Source organism: Amblyraja radiata, chromosome 15 (genome assembly GCF_010909765.2).
Source record: "Amblyraja radiata isolate CabotCenter1 chromosome 15, sAmbRad1.1.pri, whole genome shotgun sequence".
NCBI lineage: Eukaryota > Metazoa > Chordata > Chondrichthyes > Rajiformes > Rajidae > Amblyraja > Amblyraja radiata.
In genome coordinates, this window is record NC_045970.1 from 28,067,804 (window position 1) to 28,084,478 (window position 16,675).

At 42.7% G+C, this 16,675-nt stretch overlaps 1 protein-coding gene across 6 annotated transcripts in view; it reads right to left on the reverse strand.

Moving 5' to 3' along the window:
• ablim1 (actin binding LIM protein 1) overlaps positions 1-16,675 on the reverse strand; it is a 250,952-nt gene that overhangs the window by 170,742 nt on the left and 63,535 nt on the right. For 2 of the 6 annotated variants that reach the window (XM_033033933.1, XM_033033932.1), the window contains exon 1: positions 9,542-9,830. The exons of 1 other annotated variant lie outside the window; for it this stretch is intronic. In XM_033033933.1, coding sequence (XP_032889824.1) covers positions 9,542-9,563 — 22 coding nt within the window. In that variant the 5' untranslated portion in view covers positions 9,564-9,830. Of the gene's footprint in view, positions 1-9,541; positions 9,832-16,675 lie in introns of those variants that run through there. 3 more of the 6 variants (XM_033033931.1, XM_033033928.1, XM_033033930.1) reach the window with 2 other exon arrangements.

Consider the following 16,675-nt stretch of genomic DNA (forward strand, 5'->3'; position numbering starts at 1 on the left):
AAATCTATTGGTGACAAGCTGTTCCTTTCTATATATGGTTCTGAATCAGAGGAAAATTTTGTCTATGAACAAAAGGTATTTCCACATTTTGGACAGATACAGCGCGTTTCAGCCTACCGAGTACACACCGACCAGTGATCACCCCATACACTAGCACTATCCTACACACTTGAGACAATTTGCAATTTTTTTACCGAAGCCAATTAACCTGCAAACCTGTACGTCTTTAGAGGAAACCGGAGCACATGGAGAAAACCCACACAGTCTCAAGGAGAACATAAAAACTCTTTATAGACTGCACCTGTAGTCAGGATCAAACCCGGATCTCTGGTGCTGTAAGGCAACAACTCTACCACTGCACTGTTGTCTCACCCACACCAAAATTAAAAATACTTATTTTCAAGGCTTCATTACTGCCAGATTTTACCAGAAAGGATAAAAACTCAAGTACTTAAGCAAACTTTGCATATGTATTTAGGTCCAGTGAACATCATTGCAGTTATTATGATGACATTGGAAATGATCGATAGGCAAGGACATGTAGCCAAATCCATTATTTTTGTAACGCAGAAAGCCGCAATTTAGATTCAAATCATCTACCTGGAAAGCTTCACAAATGACTCAAATGCAAATTAAATAGCCCATCAATAATATTATATCATGGTCAACATTAAAATATTTTTTTAAATTACAGTTCATGAATATTTGATAGTGAGTTACTATGGGAATGATTTATTGCATTCAGTACAAACTGTATTTACTAAGTAGTGAATACTCTCAGCTTTAAAAAACAAGGAACTGTTCCAACCCCCCCCCCCCCCCGCACCTCCCTAAAATAAGTCTGAAGAAGGGTTCCAACCCAAAACGTCACCTATCCATGCTCTTCAGATATGCTGCCTTACCTGCCGAGTTACTCCAGCATTTTGTATCTTTTTTTGTAAATTAGCATCTGCAGTTTCGCGTTTCTACAAATGCTGATACAAATAAAGACAAAATGCTGGAGTCACTTCGCAGGTCATCTATGCAGAACATGGATAGGTGATGTTTTGGGTTGGGATCCTTTTTCAGACTGAAGAAGTATTCCAACCCGAAACATCACCAATCAATATTTTCCTCAGCGATGCTGACTGGCCCTCCGAGTTACTCCAGCAATTTGTGACTCTAGGCTTCGAGTTTTCTTACCAAAATAACTTTTACCCACGACTCCAAGCCTGATGACACAGCTTACAGTGATTGACATACTTTACATGACAGTTATTGTGGAGTTGGACTTCAACTAAGTTTACCCATGTATCAGTGACAGTGCCAATTGCAATCCAATATTATACGATCATGAGTCAGAAGTCAACCAGTTTTAGATCCCTTCTCAATTTTTATCGAGAATTCAACAAGTTACTCCCCTGAATTTTAGATTCCCTTGTAGAGCTGCTTTTTTTTTAAATCTTCTTCTACGAAGTGAAGATGCATGCAAAACATTGAAAGCATTATTCCCTGCAAATGTCACTAATATGCCCAAGTTATACTATCTTTATTAAACAAATTGCTGCTACTCTCTTGGTATTTCTTGCACAGTTCATATCCCCTTATTATTTCAGATCTGCAGACTTAAACGATATATCGCTTCATGTCTGAGTCCACTTGGTTTCTCCTTGCATTTAGCAAACCACTTACTTCAACATCCCAGAGCCTCCTGTCTTGTTTGTGGATTATAATTATTTATCTACATGAGACTCATGTCCATTAGGTGACCACAGTAAACTTGCATTATAACTGCTTTTATGTAACACTTCAGACCAGATTATTGCAATAATTTGTGCATCATCATCATCAAAGTTTGCCCAACCTTAATTTAAAACCCACAGTTGTGACTTTCTTCTCTCCCTCTCGAGAGATCTATCAATGTTCCAGTCACTAGGATTAACATCCTTGTCATGATGACCAAAAAAGTGCAGCATTTAGTAAGGAATTTAAAAGATGGTTATCTACTAACGTGGACAGTGCCACTGCTCTAGCAAGACATATTTTATGATGACATCCAGTATTGTGTGGAGTTTGCACGTTCTCCCCAGCAATGCACGAGTCATCTCTCTCACCTTCATGGCTAAGGACATGTTGTTTAATTGGCAACTGCATGTTGCCCCCAGTATAGGTGGCTGGTGGGAGAACAGGGAGAATATTTTTGAGCATGCTATAACAGGTTGAAAGGATATAAAAAGGGGGAATAGGATTGCACAGAGCCACCATAGATGGATGAATGGCTTCCTATGTCATAAGGAAATATGAAATATAAACTAAACACCATAGAATAAATAATGAATAAGAGAAACAAATCTTTAAAATAGTGCCTGCAAGGAAACTTGCTGCTGTTTGTTTCATCATCACACATTACTTTCTTTTAACACTTGCGTAAATCATATAAAAGGATAACTGAAATGTTCATTTAAACCCAGTGATGATACACTCAGATCTGTTAAAATGCTATGCAAGTTTTGCTGTTTTGAAGGTGTGTCAACACAGATAGAAATGGATCGTTGGATTTCGTCAGTTTTGTTTTAACACAATAATTATTTTACGGAAGGATGGCACAGTCAAGATACAATGAAAATGAGGAAATGGCCACGAAGGCAATATCAGATAGGTTGGCTTTAGATCTGCAGCAATCATTCAAGAACTTCCCCAGAAAGAAACCTTTTGATGTTTCAATGATCTGCTTGAATTAGTAGATCAAGCAGTTTCTTCAGAACGTAACAGCAGTTGGCTCAATTTACAACTTGTCCAAGTATTAAGCAGTCCAACTCATAATACAATCTTTGTTACAACAAGATTGGAGCTAATGCAGGCAAATTGCATTTTTGCCACACTAGATCACTTATGAATTGCCCAAAGGTGCCTTCTGAAACAGGAGATTAAATGGGCAATCACCATTTGATCTGCAGTGGCACAATTTCCATGCCCCATTATCAACATCCCACGGGCCACCACTGACCAGAATCTGAACTGAACTCAGCACATCTACACGAGCAGAGCAGGTGCTGTGTAAACTGGAATGGGTAGTTTGACTTCCATCACTAGCCCAAAGCCTGCGCACAATCTACAGACTTAACTCTGAGGTCAGGTAAGATGATCAGAGAGTCACCACTAAATTGGATTCAACAGTAAAGGAAACAGACACTATAATTCTAGAACAATTCAAAACTTTGTACCCCTTCAACTGGACTCAGTAGCTATCCCAGCCTTCACTGGGTACTCTTTCAGTGATGTGTGCTCCCGACCTCTGCAAGTCACTTGGTGAATTATAAAGTTGGTGCAATGATCCACATCTGGTCCCATGCACACAAGGCTGATTTGCTATGATTACTTCCAGAAAAGTCATATGGCCGAAAGAAAATGCAAACAGATTACACATTTATTAGAATGAGACGCTCCTACTTCACGGCTCTGTAAAACCACAAGGCACAACAGTAACTTTCACTGCAAGCAACTTTATAAACATCTTAATTATTTATTTTTGCAAAGAGAGCTTCAAGTGGTTGATATTCCATGGTGGGGTGTGCATTGATATTTTCTCTTTTCAATAAAAAGAGACCACTCTGCAAATCTAACAAATTCCACATTCACTATTGCAATTAGTCAAATATTTGTAAAGTGAAATATTCCTTTTACGCTCCTCAATAATTTTGTTCCTGCATAGCACACAATGCTTTCCTACTGATGCAGAGAGGCTGCAGTGAATACAGCAGCAACATCACTCCACATGCAACAATGATGTACATTCATGACTGGCACATTCCTTGTCTGCAGACGCAGGCCTTAAACAGCGGGCGAATTTAAGGGCCTGTCCTACCTTCACGACCTAACTCACAACCTCTGCCGAGTTTGCCCTTGACTCATACTCGCAGCATGGTCGTCACGAGGTCGTAGGTAGGTCGTGGTAGGCCGTGATGCTATTCGTAGGTACTCGTGGCATCAAGTAGGTCGGGGCGTTTTTTCTAGCATGATGAAAAATGCCCACGAGTAAAAACATAAACAACAATCCTCAAGTCTATTTACTGCAGATCTGATCTCAGAACCTGCATACCAAATCTCAATAAGTAGAGGGCCTCTCAGACATTCCAACACTTCTGAAGACGATTTCCAGTAACAATCAAAGTTTTATAATTTGAAGACTTCATAATGTGCAGTTATTCATCTATTAACCTTTTGTCCTCAAATATCCTGCCACTCTGTATTTGCAGGAACTTGTATGCAATGCACAAAATACCACGTACTTTTCAATGAATTACAAAGTCAAACCTGTTAAGTTATTTAGCATGCAACCCTGCCATGCTTCAACTGGCTTCTAGCTTTCTCCCCCCCCCCCCCCCCCCACCACCCCACTCCATCCCCTCCTACCCAGGATTTAACACAAGGGTCTTAACACAAAACTTCACCAATCCATGTTCTCCAGAGATGCTGTCTGACCTGCTGAGTTACTCCATGTCGAACGCCAGCATATGGAACTAGTTAAAAGGCATCTTGGTTGTCATGGACAAATTGGACCAAAGGACCTGGTCCCCTGCTGGTGGAGGAAACCTATGCAGTTGCAGGGAGAACTTGCAAACTCCACATGGCCAGCACCAGAGTGTGTAGGGAGTAAGAAACTGGAATAACATAGAACTAATGTGAACTTTGGACTCGGTGGGCTGAAGGGCTTGCTTCCACACTGTATCTTTAATCTAAGCTAAGCACTATGCCTCTAGGTGGCTCAATTCTATTAAAAATTTAAATATCAGAGAGGCTATCAGAGATCTCCATTTACTGTTGCCTGCATTCACAGTGAAGCTGCTCCCATTTCTTCAAATGGTGTGGCTGGGGGCAACACTATGGCGCAGCAGTAGAGTTGCTGCTTTACAGCCCCGGAGATCCGGGTTCGATCCCGATTATGGGTGCTGTCTGGATGGAGTTTGGACGTTCTCCCAGTGACCATGTGGGATGCTCTGGTTTCCACCCACATTCCAAAGACATGCAGAATTGTAGATTAATTGGCTTGAGCAGGTTGCAAAATTGCCCTTAGTGTGGAGGATAGTGTCAGTGTATGGGTGATCACGTGGGCTAATACGCCTGATTCCATGCCCTATCTGTATCTCCAGTCTAAAGGAGAGATCGCTGAGGAAAACCAGGGCAACTATGCAGGAGGAGAAGATTTCACAGCCTAGGATGGGAGGAAAACCAACCAAGAACAATATGTCTGAGCTGCACAATAATCATGGGCTTTAGATGTGGAGAGTGAAGCTATCACCATGAAAAGCCACAGGTAACTTGCAGAGAATGAGAATGCAAAGCGTGCCGCGATCTCGAACAACACCAATAGATATCAGCAGTTCAATGACTGATGTGCTGGCAGTGTCTACATGAAGACTAGGTGAGGTGAACACTCCTAGGTATCCTCCATTGTCAGAGTGAGGCAAAACACAAATTGGAGGAACAGCACCCCACATTTCGCTTGGGCACCTTACAGCCCAGTGGTATGAATATTGATTTCTCTAACTCTTTCACTATCCCTCGTCCACCCGTCGCACTAGCTTCTCGATTTAACCCAACAAGCAGCTAACAATGACCTGTTTCCTTTATCACCGTTACATTTTTGCATATATTTCATTCATTGTTCTTTATCTCTCTACATCATTGTCTATATCTCTCGTTTCCCTTATCCCTAACTAGACTGAAGAAGGGTCTCGAACCGAAACGTTACCCATTCCTTCTCTCCAGATATGCTGCCTGTCCCACTGAGTCACTTCAGCTTTTTGAGTCTAACGCCAGAAGTAATCCGTACTCTCATTTATAAAGTTAGCTCCTCAAGCTCCTATATAATATTATTCTCAGCATATATGTGCTTACAATAGAGTTTGTTGCTCTGTACTACTTCTTCAGTTGTAAACATCTATCAAATCACCCTGCAGTTTTATTTACGATAAAGAAAACAATGACAGGAAATCATTAGAAAATGTCACATTTATCATCAGAGCCACAGTGAAAAATTAGTAATAGAGGTGGGTTTTACTGCAGGGCAATGATAAAAGTGAGCTGTGGAATCTCCCAGAAAAAAAAAGCAACCATGGACTGAACACTGAGCAGTTAGAAGGATACAGCACAAAAACAGGTCCTTTGGCCCACCGAGTCCAAGCTGATCATCAGACACCCATTAACACCGGTCTAATCCAACTTTATTCTTTCCATGTTGTTATCAATTCCCCAAATGATTCCACTCACCTGCACACAAGGAGCAATTTACAGGGCCAATAAACCTACCAAGTCACAGGTTTTAGGGATAGGAGCCAGAGGAAACCCATGAAGTCGCAGGGAGAGCTTGAAAACTCCACACAGACAGCACCCGAGGTCAGGATCAAACCGGTATCTCTGGCGCTATGAGGCAGCAGCTCTAAAAGCTGTTCCACTGTGCTGCCAGTACCGTGGCTGAAGACGTCAGAAGTTAGGACGGGCTACCAATATTATAAGTTCTTTAAAAAGATCTTGTGGTTATTCTGTTGATAATTAACAACACTTTTAACCTTCACATATCTCCAGGTCAGCACACACATTTATGGAATTCCAAGGGGAAGTTATATTACAGATTTTATATAGGATCAGAGCTGGCACTCTCACAGAAGAGAGAGTTGTGGTGGGAAAGCGTTATTCAGGCTGGATATCTGTGACCAGTGGAGTTCCATAGGGATCATGCGAATGGTATGTTAGCATTCATAGCAAAAGGATTTGAGTATAGGAGCAGGGAGGTTCTACTGCAGTTGTACAGGGTCTTGGTGAGACCACACCTGGAGTATTGCGTACAGTTTTGGTCTCCTAATCTGAGGAAAGACATTCTTGCCATAGAGGGAGTACAGAGAAGGTTCACCAGACTGATTCATGGGATGTCAGGACTTTCATATGAGAAACTCGCTAGAATTTAGAAGATTGAGGGGGGGATCTTATAGAAACTTACAAAATTCTTAAGGGGTTGGACAGGCTAGATGCAGGAAGATTGTTCCCGATGTTGGGGAAGTCCAGCAAGGGGTCACAGTTTAATGATAAGGGGGAAATCTTTTAGAACCGAGATGAGAAAAACATTTTTCACACAGTGGTGAATCTGTGGAATTCTCTGCCACAGAAGGTAGTTGAGGCCAGTTCATTGGCTATATTTAAGAGGGAGTTAGATGTAGCCCTTGTGGCTAAAGGGATCAGCGGGTATGGAGAGAAGGCAGGTACAGGATACTGAGTTGGATGATCAGCCATGATCATATTGAATGGCGGTGCAGGCTCTATGGGCCGAATGGCCTACTCCTGCACCTATTTTCTATGTTTCTATGCTTGGACTTCTGTTGTTTGTGATGTGCATAAATGACTTGGATGTAAATGCAGATGGCTTTGTTTGCAAGTTTTCAGACGACACTAAGATTTGCGGAGAGTGAGGAAGGCTGTCAAATTACATAGTGAGATATAGGTCAGCTACAAAACTAGGCTGAGAAATGGCAGGGGGAGTTTAATCTGAGCAAGAGTGAGGCTTTGCACTTTGGGAGGTCGAATGCAGGGGCAATTTACATGACTGATGGCAAGAACCTTAACAGCAATGATATGCAGAGGGATTTGGGGGTCCAAGTATGGAACACTGAAAGTGGCAACACAAGTGGATAATGTGGCAAAGGTGGCACATGGTACCTTCATTGGTTGGGACATTGAATACAGGAGTCAGGAAGTCATGATACAGTTCTCAAAGACTTCGGTTCAGCTAAATTTGGAGTATTGCCTGAAATTCTTGTCACTTCAGAGTGCAGAAGTAGTTTACCTAAATGCTGCTTGGATTAGGGAAGATATTGGACAAATGTAGATTGTGTTCTTTAAAACACTGGAAGAAGAGGGGAAACCCAATAGAAGCATATGACATTGTGTGAGGCGTAGATAGGGTAGACAGTCAGAATATTTTCTCCCAGGTTGGAAATGTCAGAGACATACCTTGAAGGTCAGAGGAGCAAATTTTAATGAGCTGTGCTGGACAAGTGTTTTCCCCCCCCCCCACACAGAGCGGTAGGTGGCTGGAACACATTGCCAGGGTTGGTGATGGAGTCAGTTGTGATAGTGGTATTTCAGAGACTTTTAGATGGGCACATTGATATGCAGAGAATGGAAAGATATGGATCATGTGTAGGCAGATGAGATTATTTCATGTAGGCAGCATGTCCTGCACAGACATTGTGGACTGAAGGGCCTGTTCCTCTGCTGCACTTTTCTATGTTCTATCTCATTCCACTATAATATTTGTAGTTTATTTCAAATGCTTCCAAAGCATCGTCACATTTCTCCACTGTAAAAGTGTAATAGAACAAACCACAGTTTATACCCACAGCATTAATCGCGTTGGTTAATTTGTTACAGGGAATAAATACATATCTTTATTAATTTGTTTACAGAGGGCAGTTAGCATGTCAGCTGACTTTGTGATGGCAATGTTTTTTGACAAACTGAAAAATAACTGGCAGTGGAACTTCCTGACATCTGGTGCGTGTTCAAGAGGCCAGAACATCAAATGACTAATATCTACCACAATAAAAAAAACTGAAAGGGAAATATTTTCAGGGCTATGGGGAAAGGGCAGGGACTACAATAGTTTCGTCAAAATCACAGCATGAAACTAGCCAAATGCTCTTCCACGATGCTGTGACCTCTTGTCCAACATTACATAATTTAAAACACGTTTGTTTAATTATTTCCATCCGATTTAAACAGTTTTTACGCCCCAGCAGCAGTTTGAGTCCAAGATCATTGAAGTGAATGTCAAGAAATACTTTCACTAAACGCTGACTTTAGAAATCCTTCACGTCAGAAAGTGTATCTCACCAGTTCTTATATGCAGGTATCTCATCAACATCTTCCACTTTCACGTGGACCTTCCAACAACACCAAGGGGTGGGGTGGGTTCAGCCTTTGTGACTACACCTTTAGATAGACACAACGTGCTGGAGTAACTCAACGGGTTAGGCTGTCTGTCTATCTTCTGGAAGAAACCAACAGATGCAGTTCCTTTCTAACACCATGACTATAGGTTTATATGAGCGCAGGGTCTAAATTAGCTCAGTTTTCGAGTCTCACAGCGGAGCGCACCTCCTCTCGGGTGTTCCCTTCGCTCCCAGTAAATGCTGTATTTTCCATGTTATTTTGGGAAGCTTATCACATCTGAACAGACACACTGCATAAATCACACTATTGTACATAAATTGCAAGCATCCCTCACATCAGGCATAACTTTTGTGAACTAGTGTAACAAGGACATTTGCTGAGCACGTGACCTTAAATATCTAAAAACCTTCCGTGTTAAAGAAACATTGTCTAAAACGTTCAAAGAGAGAAAGTCCCCGTTAAGTACAGAGTTTGTAAAAGGGTAAAATAGGTACAATGGCAAAGAAGCTGAACGCTACAACTGCGTAACAATCACAATGGTAAAAGCGATTATAATATCTAAATAGATGCGTAGTCGCCTTATGTCTGGGTTAAGCAAGAATGAATAATGCTTCACCTTTTTCATTCACCATGACCATTTCATCAGCGGTGACTCCCGTGCGATCCGCCAATCCAGATTCGCATCCAACTGCGCTAATGTCCGTGGTGTTCAGCTACCTGCTGCCGAGCAGCAGTCACCCAGCTAGTCTGTCAGCCGAAAGCAGCGACTGCTTCGCAGGAATCTACCCCGCTGAAATAACCGTTGACAGCTGCTACAGAGTGAGCACTGGTCCCTCTAGACCTGCCCCAGCAAAGACACAATCACACATTCCCTGCACAAAAGCGCACGGGGTGGGGTGGCCGCTTACTGGCGTCATTCTCAACGTTTTGACCTCAGCAAAACATACAAATCGCCAAGGGTGGAGTTGTTCGCACAGCTGTTATCTCTGCGCGGATATTACACAGTTTTGTCGTGGTTGATTTCTCGGCTCAGAGAGCAATCTCGAGAATCTTGTGCAAGGTGCGACATGGCATCGGCATACAAATTCCCCTCCCCTCCTCACGCTGTTTATTATTTATAATATTGGTGCCATTGTGGAGATGTTACTACTACACTGGTCTGAGATATTGATGCAGAAAAAGACACGCAGTCCTGGAGTAATACAGGGGCCAGGCAGAGTCTCTGGAGAACATGCTTTATAGGGCCTCGACATAAAAGCTCACCTATCCATGTACTCCAGAGATAGTGCCTGACTCGATGAGTTACTCCAGCACTTTATTTATTTTTTGTAAACTAGCATCTTCAGTTCCTTCGGAGAAACCCTTCACTAGAGATGCTGCCTGCTCTGCTATTATTGCAGCATTTCGTGGCTATTTTCAGTGTAAAGCAGCATCTGCAGCTCATTACTACACATTTAAAGTTCCTTGTTTCTCTATTGATGCAGAACACGTGGCAGCTCGGGACTTCAAATTGAACTAAATAGATAAAAATCAACATTAAAAAGCTCGATACTCCTAACTTCTGTAATTAATGTCCTTCAGCGAAAGTAAATCTGGCTCCATTAGCTGGTCAGTTACATATGTAATTCCAAAGCCATTCACTATTTTGATTCTTAACTACTTGCAGAAATAGCCCTGAAAGCCAAACAGCCCAATTAACCAAATGACCTTGCAGGCAAGGTTGGCATAAATAATGTCACAAGTTTCCCTCTTCCTAAATTTGAAATGATATCAGAAAATGCTGGAAGTAATCAGCAAGTCACACGTCATCTCTGGAGAGAGAAACAGAGTTTGTAAACTCACCTCCGCTCCAAGGCAGCCTGAACCTTTATCCCAGGGTGGAAATGTTAAAGACCAAAAATGTTAATTTCCATGATGGAATCAATTTTAAGATGAGAAAGTTAAAGTTTAAAGGAGACTAGACTAAGTGGGACCCATTGGGTCCCATTCTCACATGGGAGGCCTGGTTTCCCAATTGCAATATTCCACCTCTCCACCAATTCCAATATTCCACCACTCACGCATAGCCCCCAACTGCGCAGGCGCGGCTGACGGGTTCCCGTTGTAACGCCCCTGATCCCCCCCCACTCCCACTCCGCCCCTTGCCCTTCCCCCCCACGCACTCACTCCAGCCCCTGTCCCCCCCCCCCCCCCCCTCCCCCCCCGGGATTTCTGCCCCATCGGATTCACAGTACACTCAGCCACGGCTGGTGGACTCACAGTTCACTCAGCCACAGCTGGTGGACTCGCAGTTCACTCAGCCTCGGCTGCTGGACTTGCAGTTCGCTCAGCCACGGCTGGTGGACTCACAGTTCACTCAGCCAGTGCTAGTGGACTCACAATTCTCTCACTCACGGCTTGTGGACTCACAGTTCACTCAGCCACGGCTTGTGGACTCACAGTTCACTAACACGGCTTGTGGACTCACAGTTCACTCACGGCTTATGGTCTCAGAGTTCAGTCACTCACGGCTTGTGGACTCACTGTTCAGTCACTCACGGCTTGTGGACTCACAGTTCAGTCACTCACGGCTTGTGGACCTCTGGACTCAGGCTCAACATCCGGACTTGGCGCGACTTCCGGACTCGGCGTGACTTCTGAACTTGGCACGACTTCCGGACTCGGCGCGACTTCTGGACTCAGCACGACTTCCGGACTCAGCGTGACTTCCGGACTCAGCGCGGCTTGTGGACTCACAGTTCAGTCATTCACGGCTTGCGCACTCACAGTTCAGTCACTCACGGCTTGCAGACTCACAGTTCACTCACTAATGGATTGTGGACTCACAGTTCTGGACTCAACTCTCACTTCCCAGCTTCCGGGCTGACTGACTCACGACTGGCGTCTGGGGCTTTATTCTCCTCGCCCCCGGAGGGGCGTTACCTTCATGGTGATTGACAGGCGAGAAGACCAATCTGCTGATCTCACAATTTATTAAACCTTCATAACGTTTCTAATATTCCACCGATCGGAACAAAACTTGGCGCGCTTGGAGCAGAGGACAACGGTGGGTAAGGTGGCCAAAAATCCTAGTGAAATAGCATACCGTTTTTGCGCAAATTTAAGAACAACGCAGACTGGAAGTGGTCAAGATGAGAGTTTTAGTAATAGTATAGATAGATGTGCGAGGCAAATTTTTGTACACCATGGGTGTGGAAAACGTGCTGCCGGGGTGGTGGTGGGAGCCGATATGATAGAGGCATTGATGAGGCTTTTAGATGGGCATGTGGAATGTGAAGGGAATGGAAGGATTTGGATAATGTACAAGCAGGGAAGATTCATTTATTTTGGCATCGTTTGGCACAGAAATTGTGGGCTGAAAAAACTGTTCCTGTGCTGTACTAGAATATCGAACAGTACATCACCAGAACAGGTGCTGAACATAATTTCAAGACTATCTCTTATCTACCTGCACATAACCCATATCCCTCCATTCCCTGCATATCAAAATGATGAACCAAAATCCCATTATCATATCTCTTAAATGCCACTATCATATCTGCCTCAACCCCCCATCCTTGGCAGAACATTCCAGGCACCCTCTATGTAATCTGTCTTCCCTAGCTATGCCTCTGATAATTTTGTATACTCCCTGCAACCTCCAGCATTCCTGAGAAAACAATTCAAGTCTGTCCAACCTCTCCCTGTAGCAAATACGTCCTAATTGAGGCAACATTCTGGTAAACCTCCTCTGCACTTTTTCCCAAAGACTTCACATCCTTCACATTTATGTGATGAGGCCAACCCAGAACAGCATGCAATCAATATTCCAAATATAGCCTAAGTAGCATCATGACATCCTGACTCTTAAACTCAATGCCCTGACCGATGAATGCAAGCATTCCATATGCCTTTTCAACCACTCTGCATTGCTCTACAGTGCCCTCCATAATGTTTGAGACAAAGATCCATCATTTATTTATTTGCCTCTGTACGCCACAATTTGAGATTTGTAATGGAAAGCATCACATGTGGTTAAAGTGCACATTGTCAGATCTTAATAAAGGCCATTTTTATACATTTTGGTTTCACCATGTAGAAATTACAGCAGTGTTTATACATAGTCCCCCCATTTCAGGGCACCATTTTGTTTGGGGCACAGCAATGTCATGTAAATGAAAGCAGTCATGTTTAGTATTTTGTTGCATATCCTTTGCATGCAATGACTGATTGAAGTCTGCGATTCATGGACATCACCAATTGCTGGGTGTCTTCTCTTATGATGTTCTGCCAGGCCTGTGTTGCAGCCATCTTTAGCTTATGCTTGTTTTGGGGGCTAGTCCCCTTCAATTTCCTCTTCAGCATATAAAAGGCATGCTCAATTCAGTTCAGATCGGGTGATTGACTTGGCCACTCAAGAATTGACCGTTATTTAGCTTTGAAAAAATCCTTTGTTGCTTTAGCAGTATGTTTGGGATCATTGTCTTGCTGTAGAATGATCCACCGGCCAATGAGTTTTGAGGCATTTGTTTGAACTTGAGCAGATAAGATGTATCTATACACTTGAGAATTATACTACTATCATCAGCAGTTGTATCATCAATGAAGATAAGTGAGCCGGTACCTTCAGCAGCCATACATGCCCAGGCCAGAACACCCCAATCACCGTGTTTCACAGATGAGGTGGTATGCTTTGGATCTTGGGCAGTTTAGTTTAATTTAGTTTGGAGATGCAGCGTGGAAACAGGCCCTTCGGCCCACTGGATCCGCGCCGACCAGCGATCCCCGCATATTAACACTATCCTACACCCACTGGGGGCAATCTTTGCATTTACCTAGCCAATTAATCTAAATATCTGTACGTCTTTGGAGTGTGGGAGGAAACCGAAGATCTCGGAGAAAACCCGCGCAGGTCACGGGGAGAACGTACAAACTCCGTACAGACAGCGCCCATAGTCGGGATCGAACCCGGGTCTCCGGTGCTGCATTCGCTATAAGGCAGAAACTCTACCGCTGCACCACCGCGATCGCTCTTCTCTCCTCCATGCTTTGCTCTTGCCATCACTCTGATATAAGTTAATCTTCGTCTCATCTGTCCACAATAGTTCCAGTTCCAGAACTGTGGTTGCTCTTTTAAGTACTTCTTGGCAAACTGTAACCTGGCCATACTATTTTTGTGGCTAACCAGTGGTTTGCATCTTGCATTGTAGCCTCTGTATTTCTGTTCATGAAGTCTTCTGCAGACAGAGATCATTGACAAATCCACACCTGAAGAGTGTTTCTGATCTGTCGGACAGGTGTTTGGGGATTTTACTTGATGAGAGAGAGAAATCTTCTATCATCAGCTGTGGAGTTCTTCCTTGGACTGCCAGTCCCTTTGTGACTTGTAAGCTCACCAATTCTCTCTTTCTTCTTAATGATGTTCGAAACAGTTGATTGTGATAAAATATGTTTTAGGTTTGGTTAATGTCTCTAACAGTTTTATCCGTGTTTCTCAGTCTCATAATGGCTTATTTGACTTCATTGGCACAACTGGTCCTCGTGTTGATAAACAGCAATAAAAGTTTCCAAAGGTGTTGAATAGACTGGAGGAAAGACTAGGTGCTGAGAGCTCTCTTATACCTGCATTAAGGAGGCAATCAAACTCACCTGAGCAATTACAAACACCCGTGAAGCCATGTGTCCCAAACATTATGGTGCCCTGAAATGGGGGGGACAATGTATAAACACAGATGTAATTTCTACATGGTGAGACCAAAATGTATAAAAATTACCTTTATTAAAATCTGACAATGTGCACTTTAACCACATGTGATTTTTTTCTATAATAAATCTCAAATTGTGGAGTACAGAGGCAAATAAATAAATGATGGGTCTTCGTCCCAAACATTATGGAGGGCACTGTATGTCCTAAGTAACCACAGGCAACACCTGCCCAAATACCTCTTCCCCTTCACTCCATTTATGGAGCCAAACAGCTGTCCTGAATGAGGCAATAGTTTATTCAAAGTTTTTACTGCTTAATCTGCTCATGATGTGGGTTCCTCCACATAGCAGAAAAAAAGCATGTTGGGTTGTGTTCAGCCTGCAAGACATTGTTTTTAGACTTCAGAGATACTGCACGGTAACAGGCCCCAGTCGGCGCCGACAAGTAATCCCCGTGCACTAGCACTATCCTACACACTAGGGACAATTTATAATTTTACCAAAACCACTTAACCTACAAACCTGTATTTCATTCTTCACATGTTTAAATTATAATGTTTTATTTGTAATTGTCTCCTGTGTATCGTGTTGTTACTTGCGAGCAAAGCACCAAGGCAAATCCCATGTATGTTTACATACTTGTCTAATAGAATGTATTCAATTCAATTCAATTCAATTCAGTTCTTTGGAATGTGAGAGGAAACTGGAGCACCCTGAGAAACCCCACGCGGTCACAGGGAGAACGTACAAACTCCATACAGGCACCACCCAGTCAGGATTGAACCCGGGTCTTTGGTGCTGTAAGGCAACAACTATACTACTGTGGCACTGTGCCTCTTTGGGAATTTCCAGCGTGTTTCATTTATAACTTTTTTTTTATCGCTCTTCCTAAATTCTTTGCTTCCATGAAGTATGGCAATGCAATGATTTGGTTTTATAATTTATAATTTAAAGGCCTGAATTAATTACAAATTAAATGGCTTCAAATCCTATAAGACAGACATTTTGTGGATATCACTTCATTTGGTCAGCCCTCAAATAGAAAAGTTGAAGTCAGTTTAAAAGTAATGTCCATGGCATCTGTCTGACCTTATTGACTCTGGTCTATAATGACTTCAGTTGCAACCTAAACCATTTGACACCTGGTTGCACTCAGAAATGCCCTGATAAACTCTTAAGGCTTATCAAAATGCCACAACAAATAACACGAGTAAAACAAAGCAGAACAATCACTTGATGACAAATGAATGCTTATCCTAGGGGAGTGGAACTATCCGTCCTATGTGAGGTGTTTGGTCCAAAACCAGACAAACAATGGTCTGAAAATGTCATAAATACGTTTAACATTGTTGGGTATGTTCCAAAAGCCTGAGGTTGGTGTCAAGAGAAAGAGAGCGCCACTTAATATGAACTCTGGGACTCAAGAATATTTATCAGATCAGACAAAAGCAGGAACTGATTTCTCCAGTCCTTGTTCAGGTAATCAGCATCACTCCTTGTTGATCACCACATGGAAGAATCACTGAAGATGTTAAGGACACATTTCCTATCCTAAGAGTGAACGAGAAAACTGCTTTGCACAATTTCCACGTCTGTATCCTGTCTGTGTTGAAATTAAGTTTCATCACAGCATCTCTCTTTGTTCCAATGTATGACAACTTTCACATTGCACAACAAATGCAGACTGCAGAAAGTGTCAAGAGTGTTTTATTGTCATATATCCCAGATAGAATAAGGAGATTCTTACTCGCAACAGAAAATGAAAACATAGTAACCTGTAACAAACCAATATAATAAATGAGAAAAAGTTCAGTATATATATACTTTAAAAAAAATCTATGCACATATATCCACTTAAAACAAACAAACAATACAGTGCAAAAAGACAAAACTAATGCCCTTAAGTCTATGTAGTTCAGAGAACATTGTACTGTCAGATTGTAAAGCCACCCCTGACCCCACCACCACCACCACCAAAATTGGGTGCCAGCATCAGCCGAGATTAGTCAGTGCCAGCTATTCCACATTCTGTTCCAAGCTGTATCATGGGATAACATTGCCAAGC